This window comes from Otolemur garnettii, unplaced genomic scaffold (assembly GCF_000181295.1).
Source record: "Otolemur garnettii isolate 467f Iridium unplaced genomic scaffold, OtoGar3 scaffold00006, whole genome shotgun sequence".
NCBI classification, from domain to species: Eukaryota; Metazoa; Chordata; class Mammalia; order Primates; family Galagidae; genus Otolemur; species Otolemur garnettii.
Genome location: NW_003852401.1, coordinates 33,090,176 through 33,100,351, shown reverse-complemented (window position 1 = coordinate 33,100,351; position 10,176 = coordinate 33,090,176). Strand labels below are relative to the sequence as shown.

The following is a 10,176-nucleotide window of genomic DNA, read 5'->3' as shown; positions in this document are numbered from 1 at the left end:
TTTTTTGGTTGCAGCCATCATTGTTGTTTGGCGGGCCCGGGCTGGGGATTCGAACCCGCCAGCTTAGGTGTATGTGGCTGGTGCCTTAGCCGCTTGAGCCACAGGCGCTGAGCCGATAACTTTTATCAATATGAAGGGATCCTAAGCCCCAAAAGTTTGAGAACTGCTGCTCTTGGGCATGATATACAGGCAGTCACTGGGTTATGAATGAGATAATTTCCATAGGTTTGTTCTTAAGTTGAATTTGTATGTAAGTTGGAGCAGGAACATTTATCTATCACCTGTAATAGCCTCCCTTTGTAAGTGCGAGTCATACGTCAGTTGGATGTCTGTAACTTGGGAACTTAATTGTGTAATAGTTTCCGTTTATAAGTGTGAGTTGTACACAGGGCAGATGTTTGTAACTGACTATATTCCTGATATTCCTGAATGTGGAATGGCAGTGAAACGCCTATGCTTTTAAAATTGTTTCTCTCTCTGCCTTACTTTTCACTTTCCAGCCTTTTCTCTAATTCTTTTAGCAAAGCTTTTTTTTTTTTTTTTTGTGGCAGAATCTCGTTCTGTCACCCTGCGTAGAGTGCCATGGAGTCATACCGTGTTTACCTGAAAATAAGACCTACCCAAAAAATAAGCCCTAGCAGGATTTCTACACATTTGTTAAATATAAGGCCTACCCTGATAATAAGACCTAGTGATGGGCGTGGCTATGCAGCATATCTGCGTGGCATGGCTGCATAGATATGCTGCATAGCCACGCCATGCATTTCAGCATGGAGCCGTAAGGAAGACTGGAATACCTTTTATTTGCCACAGCTCCTTTCTCCCAGCTGTTTGCACTTGTGCAGGTACATGTATGGTAACCGTGGTTGCAGGCATCCTATTGTGCATGTGGGAACAGCTAGGGGAAAGGAGTTCATGCATCCCTAGCGCCAGCCCCACCAACAAGGTCGGCTCCCTTGGTCAGCTTCCGGAAGAAGATGACTTAACTGTATTTGAATAAATGTAGTGTTGTATTATACTTAATAAAAATAAGACATCCTGGGTGGCATCTGTGGTTCAAAGGAGTACAGCACAAGCCTCATATGCCAGAGGTGGCCAAAACTGAAAAAAAAAAAAAATCCTCTGAAAATAAGCCCTAGTGCGTCTCCTTGAAAAAAAATAAATATAAGATGGTGTCTTATTTTGGGGGAATCCAGTAGCTCACAGCAACTTGAAATTCTTGGGCTCAACTGATCCTCTTGCTCAGCCTGCCAAGTAGCTGAGACTACAGGCACCCACCACCCCGCCTGGCTATTTTTAGAGAGGTGGTCTTGCTTTTGCTCAGGCTAGCCTCCTGCCTGGCTTCCCAGAGTGTTAGGATTATAGCAAAGCTTTTGAATTTGTCCAAGTTACCTATATGGTATGTGTCTCTACCAAATTTTAAGCATAAAATTTCTGTTGTGGTGTTTTTCTGCTGTGCTATGCTAAAAAAAATAAGACAAACAATCTCCATTGTATATATAAATCTGACTATGGATGACATAAATAAAATTTAACCTGTAACTCCTAGTAAAGACTTGATTATCCCAGAGGATGGTAAATTTCCTAAAAGAAAGTTATTTAAAAGTATAGTTTCACTGATTACCCTAGGAAGAGGTTTTCTAGATTATGCAGTTCACTCAGAGGTAGTCTTAGTAAAGTTTTGGATAATTTAACAGGGTATGTGTAGCATAAATAAAGGCTATCTGTGTGCACAGATAATAGATTTGTGGGTATTTTGCCACTTAAAAATTGGGGAGGATTGTGTATATCTGACTGAAAAATCTTAATGGAATAGAGTGGTTGTACCACATACAAATAGGCCCTGCATTCAGTTAAAGCTCTGTATTTTACTATCCAGGGACAATTATAAAGAAAACTCATAAAGTAACCTTCCATCGCCTCTTCTTAACAAGATGATTTAACATGGTCTGAAATCACAGATGTTTCATTTGTATATTTAATTCACCAGGAACTAGTCAAACCCTGGATCGTGAGTGGCATCTGAGCAAAAGGATGTCTTCCATTGCTATTTTGAAATTGGGTTTCGGGGCTGAAATAATGAGGGCTTTCTCCAATTTGGAAAGAGAGAGGAAAGGCTATGATATCATTTTAATCTTCATCTTTATGATAAACGCTTCAGGAATGGTCACTGTTGAGCTCTCCTAAGTTGGCCATGTGGAGGATTCCTAAATATTTTTACTCATTTTCTTGTGAGTTTATATGGCCTAGAAATTTATTCTGAGGTTCCAAATGCCTTTGCTTGACAAATCAGTGTATGAAATGTCAGTACAATTTCTCACCTATGCAGCAGTGATGTTACCAAAAAAAAAAAAAAGACACAAAAAAGTAAAACTACCAGCTAAATAGTGCCCACCTTTTCCCACCTCAAACAAGAAAAATATATAAAGTTGTCTCTGCACTCTTTGTGAAGCATTGCCAAATAGCAACCCCTGGACAGAGTATTTAGTGGCAAATCAGTCAGTGTACCTCATGCCAACGTTGGTGGAGCTGGCCCTTGATTTTGAGATATTTTGGGTTTGAGATATTTTTAACAGATATTTTGGCTGTTTTTCTGAGACTGTCCCTCTTGGACTAAGTGAGTCAGATGAGATATTGCTGTAGAATTCATGCAAAACCCTGTAGAAGGCCCTGAGCTGACCCTTCCAAGTGAATGTGTTGGCTTTGCACTGATGGAGTTTTCCTGAGCTGACAGATGATTGGGTACCCTAGAGACCAGCTGCCTGGCACTCAGTTTGAAGGGGGGTCTTGCTCCAAGGGAGAAGCTCTGCAGATAAAATATCAAATGTTGATCCAGAGTCGGAGAATATTACCTATCTATTTGATGAATTCTGGCTTTATGGATTTCAAGATAACACTCTCTTTTGAAGTGGATTACAATAAGGTTAAGAGAGAAAGCCCAGTGAGTGCAAATCAAATAAACATGGTTAGTGCTGGGGACGCCAGAATGGGAATAAATTGTCAGTTCCACTGTGGAAGTATTTAATAAAGTTAGATTTTTTTTTTAAAGGTGAAAAACCATAAAAAAAAAAAATGACCTGTTTCCTTTTATCCCAATCATGGAGGCTGAGTGGATGTTAGAAAAAAAATCATTTTTTGAAAATTAAAGAATACCTCTAAAAGTATGCTTTTTCAGAGATTCCTCTGAGAGACTCTGTCATCTGGAGACTCTAAAAAGGCATAGAGTAGAAAATACAGGTTGAGAATCTCTAATCCAAAATACTCCAAAATCCAAAACGTTTCAAGTGCTAGTGGGATGCCAGAAGTGGAAGATTCCACACCTGACCTCATGTGACGAGTGGCAGTCACAATGAAGTTGAAACTTTTTTTAATGCACAAAATTATGAAAGTATTGTATGAAACTAAATTTAAGCTGTGCTCACAAGTTGTATGTGAAACATAAATGAATTTCTGCTGGAAAGTGGACCCCCAAATTTGTGTCTGGCCTGAAGGCCGAGAGTGTTTTGGCTTTGTTCAGGAAAGAATTCAAGCTTTAAGTTGGAAACAAAAGCAACATTTATTAAAGACACAAATAGCAAGCAGGCTCCCCCACAGACAGAGTTGCACCTTTGCATTGCTGGTGAACAGTATTTATGGCTATCTCTTGACATACGCTAAATAAAGGGAGAATATTCATGGATTTTCTGGGGGAAAGGGTGGAGATTTCCAGAAATGAAGGTGGGTTCCTCTTTTCTTACTCTCCAAGGCAACTTCCAGGGTTATAATGACAAATGTAAACTGTCCTGGTGCCAGTGGGCCTTTCTTTTAGGGTGCTAATACATTATAAGCAGGGTATAATGAGCAAGAAGGGTGAGCCTTGTTTTTTTCTACTCTTACTTAACCTGTTTCTTTATGGCATCCTGATTTCCTGTTTGTCTTGGTTTGGGCCTTGTATTATTATTATTTTTTAATGATTGATTTTTATTTTTTAAGTTTTTTAATTAAAAAATTTTCTGTTTGCATTTCAGATTAATATGAGGGCAGAAATATTTAGGTCACAGTGTTTTCATTTCTAAGGTAAAGTTCAAGTTGTAGTTGAGCCCTTCACCCAGGTGTGCTGTATACCTTGACTTTGTGCACATTAGGTGAGAACTTGCCAATCCCCTTCCCCCTCCTCTCTCCCCTTTCCCTCCTCTCCCTCCCTCTCACTTAAATATACTTCTCTTTTTCTCTCCTGTGGGCATATAGTTGTTTATATCTTGGTTTCATATTAGTATTGAGTACATTGGATACTTGGTTTTCTATTCTTGCTTATTCTATTCTTTATTAAGAAAAATGTATTTCAACTCCATCCAGGTAAATACAAAAGATGTAAAGTCTCCATCCTTTTTTGTGGTTGAATAGTATTCCATGGTAGACATATATCATAGCTTGTTGATCTGTTCCTGAGTTGATGGGCACTTAGGTTGCTTCCACATCTGGGTGATTGTGAACTGAGCTGCAACAGAGTTGGGCCTGCAGATTCCCTATCTCATTTTAGACTTGGGTCCCATTCCCAAGATATCTCATTTTGTTTTGGATATTTCTTTGGAAATCCCCACCTTCATTTTGGGCCTAAGATTGGATATAAAGTATAATTTTGTTTAGGGTGAGGCAAACTGAGACCGACATTATTTCCCTCCTGCCTATAACAACAATTAAAAAAATGAACAAAAAATATCCAGTCTCCCAAGACTGCCACGACAGCTGCACAAATGGCATAATCCCCTCTTACAACTATGATGGCCATGACTATTTGTTGCTCCAGTGGCAGAGGCCAGCACATTGGATGTGTGTCCTATATAGATTTGAGCTGTTGAATCAGAACCAACAAACATTTGGTTCTCTGTGGCACTGGATGGGGAGCAGGGATCTCTGCTGTGTATTGGAGAGTGTACAGAAAAGGTTACTATTATGAGGTGGAGGGGAAAGGAAAGTTCTACATTGAGAATTGTATGAAACACAACTAAGGCTGTCTTTCTGTAGTTTTGAGATAAAATATGGAAGTTGTAGGAGGAAAATTTCTATGTTCTTGTTTCATACAGGCTTCTTGTTTACACCTTTGGAGAGAAAATTGTATACGTGGGTTCCTAAAGTTCTAGTTAAGTGTGTTCACGTCATGGCTTGTTCAATAATCATTGCCTTGGGGTCGGGTGCTGTGGCTCATGCCTGTAATCCTAGCACTCTGGGAGGCTGAGGCGGATGGATTGTTTGAGCTCAGAAGTGTGAGACCTGGCTAGACTAAAAATAGAAAAACAATTAGCCAGCATTGTGGCAAGCGCCTGTAGTCCCAGCTGCTCACTCGGGAAGCTGAGGTAGGAGCCCAAGAGTTTGAGGTTTCTGTGAGTTATAATCATGCCATGGCACTCAACCCTAGGGCAACAGAATGAGACTCTGTCTCAAAAAAACCAAAAGACAAAACCCCAAAACAATCATTGCGTGGGCCCTGGGGCAACAGAAATGACTGGCACTGGGCCTATGGAAGCTGGAGTCCAGGAGGGGACAGTGGGCCCATAAAGCAGTATGAGACACCTGTGAGGGAAATTTGGAGGCCAGGAGGGATTTTTCTAGAAAAAAAAATACACCCCAGGCCACCAACCAAAAGTTAGTGTTTATGTTTGATATAATCAAAAATAGTAGCTAAGCTCTATTGAGCCTTAATAAGACCCAGGAAGAAATCCCAGCCTTTATCTAATGCTTTCAGATGGCTCTAGGAGGTATTTTATGATCTCTGTTTTTATAGATGAGCAGACAGGCATGAAGAAATTGAGTAACTTTCCTGGAAAGTCCCACTTTCCAGCCTTTCAAAAGAGAACAATTGAGCACAGCTTCCTTAACTTGTATATTTAGGCTCCTAAATTGTGGATGCTTTTTGCATCTGTTTTTAATAGCTACTTGGTGTACATTAAGTTTAATAATATCAATTTCTCGTATTTCCTCCTTTTTATTCTACTTTCCTTGAGAGCAAGAGTTTTGTTTCGTTTGCTGTAGAAGTCCCATCCTGCAATATGGAGACTTGTCCAAGATATTTATTGAATGAATTCATAGATTCAGATATTTGAAATTCAAAATGAAGATTTTCTTAAGGACATACTGACTCCTTTGTAGCACCTTTGTCAGTACTTTGCAAAAATTAGTACTTAATACATGTTTAGAGAATGTATAAATGAAACTATCCTTTTTGAATAGGGGACAGTGTTGACTGATTCTGATACATTGTGTCTTTTTTATTGACGTGAGTAATAGATAGTGACTTCTCTGTTTAGTTCCTTTTAAATTCTAGGACTGGATTTTTCCAAGTTTATGTTTTTAGAGCTTTGCCAATTTAGTGGAAGTCTCTCAATATATAGAAAATATTGCTGACTGTGCAGAAGGGTAAAAGGGTAGAATGACTTGAGATGAATCATCTAGTCTTTATCTAGGAAGTTTTCCGTGCTTATAGATAAGTTTTAAAGACACACGAAGCAATCAGTCAATCTATTTTTTTCCCCTTTCCTTTCTTTTGTTTAACAAGAGCTAATTATCTAGATTTCTATTAAGTGACGAATGCTTATGTTTAGGGTTGGTGCATATTGGATAAGATCTGTTGAACTATGTAAAGGAGTTCGTTAAGTTGCCTCATTAGTAATCATCTGGATACCTGAAGACAGGGTGGTAATGAGACCACAGCAGGATCTGTAACATGTTTGCTGGCCTGGTGCATTTCATCCCATGGTAGGATAGGAGTAGATGAAAGAGTGAGGTGGGAACTGCACCAGTGTGGAGTTTGAACACGCCCCTTTGTAGAAAGCTCACTTTCATCCCTGTTCTAATACATAGCGTATAAAACAGTACATGCACTGGGATTGTGGCCCTTCTGTGACTCAGAATGGGATTTCACAGCAGAGTAGGAAAAGCTGCTTCATGCCATTGTTTTCCCCAAATGATTAAATTAAGCATATTTGCCTATTGTTAGAAATTGTTTTTTGTTTCTTCAAATGAATAATCTCGGTATTATTTAAAAAAAATAAAACAGTACATGCAAACTTATTCCTATGACAAATGACTTCATAGTAGGCTCGGCGCCTATTGCTCAGTGGTTAGGGTGCCGGCCAACATACACTGGGGCTGGCAGGTTCGAACCCAGCCTGGGCCTGCTAGACAACAATGACAGCTGCAACAACAACAACAACAGCAACAACAACAACATAGCCGAGCATTGTGGCAGGTGCCTATAGTTCCAGCTACTTGGGACACTGAGGCATGAGAATCGCTTAAGCCCAGAGTTTGATGTTACTGTGAGCTGTGACTTGATGGCACTCTACCGAGGGTGACATAGTGAAACTCTGTCTTAAAAAAAAAAAAAAATTTCATAGTAGGTCAAAGTATTTTCTATTAGGACAAGACCAATCTCATTAGCTAGCTATCTATGGTGCACACAATGTCCCCCTTTGCCTGGACTTGGAATACAACTTATGGAGGGGCTTGGTTGTGACTTGAATTTTGTAGACTAGAAGGGATTTTGTTAGGGAGAAGAGCGAGTACCAAGGTCTTACTTGCATTTGGGGACAGTTATAGGCTGTAGGATGTGCTGCTGCACAGCCAGTGGTAAGCTATGCTTGCAGAATGTGCATCTGGTCTTGCTGAGGTTGCTTCTCTCCTCTCTTCAGTTTTCTGTGAAGTCTTAGCCACTCCATATGAGTGAGAATTTTGAAGTTTTGAGAGTTTGACATTCTCTCCATAGGCTTATGGTACAAGATATGAAAATGTCTTTTAGCAGAATTAAGAGAACACATCAGGTATATCTTTACTTCCTTGCTAGAGGTTTGTATATTTAGAGATCTTATTATTCAATGTGAGATTATTGACCAATTAAGTTGTATTTTGATTTTCACACGTGGCTCAATTGTGCCTGTGTTGTGTATAATCAAAGGCAGTAAATGCTTAGCTTGTTTAGGGTTGGCCTTGGCATTTTAAATTGTCATCCTCAATACTTAAATACATCGTATCTCCCTGAACTACTGGGGTTACATTGTTTTCTCACCTGGACTATTACATAACCATACTTTCTGTTTAGTTTCAGAAATCCTGGATTGAAGGAGTCTTTGACAAGAGAGAATGTAACAAAGTCATACCCAGCTCAAAAGATCCTCATAGGTATAATCTTTAATTATATATTTCTTTTTAAAGGAAGGACCTTTTTACTTGAAGGATTGTTTATAGAAACTTAGAGACATGACTTGTCTCAACCATTTGATAAGATCTACAAAGTTAATGTTTTCAGTGTTTGTTTCTTTCACTTTATAAAAGTATTACATGATTGTTTTAGAAAATCTGATAAGAACGGGAACCTTGTCAGTCTTATGCCTCTTAACCCATGGCCTGTGACAGTGTCTGCCACACAGCAGTCTCCTGATAAAAGTCTGTTCAATGAATTAATGAAGTATAAAGAAGAAAGAATCTAATTGTAATGTAATTACTGTTAATATTGTGTTGGATTTTATTCCACTTGATGCTCTTGTTTCTTTTGGTGGGGGGATAGAAATTAGGGAACTATTTGGTGGTGTGCCCTTTTTGCCAGATTTGGATACATAATTTAACCTTTGAATATTGAATACTCAACATATTGTGAAAGTTGTGGAAAGTTCCTTATCCCCTGGCCAGGTGTGATGGCTCACACCTGTAATCCTAGCACACTGGGAGGCCAAGGTGGGTGGATTGCTTGAGCTCACAAGTTTGAGACCAGCCTGAGCCAGAATGAGACCTCGTCTTAAAAAGTAGCTGGGCATTATGGCATGCACCTATAGTCCCAGCTACTTGGAAGGCTGAGGCTCATTTGAGCCCAAGTTTGAGGCTCATTGAGCCCAAGTTTGAGGTTGCTGGGAGTATGATGCCCCAGCACTCTACCGAGGGTAGCAAAGGGAGACTGTCTCAAAAAAAAAAAAAAAAAAAGAAAGAAACTTCCTTATCCCTGATCAAAGTGTCTATGGAAAATAATGACTGGGATATTTCAGCACCCTGTGTACACACAGGTAACTTTAGTTTCATTTTCCTCCCCTAAGCTTTTCCTTTGAGCAGATAATGGGCAGCAGAATGGAATGCGTTTGATTACTTAGAGTTCATGACAATCCTTTGGAATCTCTACTTGTAGGCCAAAGTTCAAAAAGAAAAAAAAAAAAAAAAAAACTGCTGTCACTGAAAGATAGGGAAAGGAAGGGCTGTGAAAAATTCCCCAGGGTAATCAGAATCATGAAATTAAAATGGAATGGCAGTGCCTTGGAGAGAGAAATTAAAAGGAAAATAGAAGAGCAATATTTTAATGAGGACAGTCGCTCAATTTTTAGATTCCTTTGAGCAATTGGCCTTATATTCATTTAAGGTGTAGAAGTATAACCAGATGCTTAGGAAGGGTAGTGTGCTGAGGTTCTTGAAATTCTAGTTTTGGGGGATGACTGAAGTATTGCTCTTTGTTAAATATTTACCAGTCCCACCCTCACGGAATTATCTGTGATTTATAAGCCCTGTGATTGGAAATTCTCTTTTTACCTGCTTAGAAAATGTTTACTATATCCCGAGGTAACCTTGATTTTCCCCTTCAACTTTTATGACATCTTGTAATATGATGGTTTGTGTTGTGGAAAGTAGATTTAAGCTCCACTGGCTCCTTTTACTTTTGTAAACGGATAATCATCTTTGCAATCACCCTGAACCTCACACAAAGTGATGAAATTACTATTCATAAGTCTTATTATTACCCCGTACACTCAAAAGAACATTAATGATCCTAATTCTCCACAAATGGTCAAAGGCATATTACATTTTATGAAGGAAAAAAAGCAGTCTCCATTCTTTGGGTATTGTAAAAAAAGTTAATGGATGACTATGGCTCTTTCTCCTATGCCAGCCTTTTTTTTTTTTTTTTTTTTTAGATCCTAGTAGGATTCTGAAAATTGCAGCTTTTGTGAAGTTTTCTTCATTATGATGGACAGGAAAAGGCTGGTAGTTCACTATCATAAATTTTGATAAAAGTTTATCTCGTGTATTGATTCTTCTTATAGCTCCTAATAGAAAACAAATCTGATCGATTTAATTATAACATCTTTTTCCTTCTCATTTTCAACTTGTGGAAGTAAGGCTTCCATGAAAAGACATTCCCCAAAAGGCTGGGATAGGAAGATG

The 10,176-nt window shown here is 39.0% G+C and overlaps 1 protein-coding gene across 1 annotated transcript in view; it reads left to right on the top strand.

Moving 5' to 3' along the window:
* TRPM6 (transient receptor potential cation channel subfamily M member 6) overlaps window positions 1-10,176 on the top strand; it is a 166,597-nt gene that overhangs the window by 24,836 nt on the left and 131,585 nt on the right. The window contains exon 2 of the mRNA XM_023509005.1: window positions 8,075-8,154. Within this exon, the coding sequence (XP_023364773.1) occupies window positions 8,075-8,154 (80 nt within the window). The remainder of the gene's footprint in view (window positions 1-8,074; window positions 8,155-10,176) is intronic.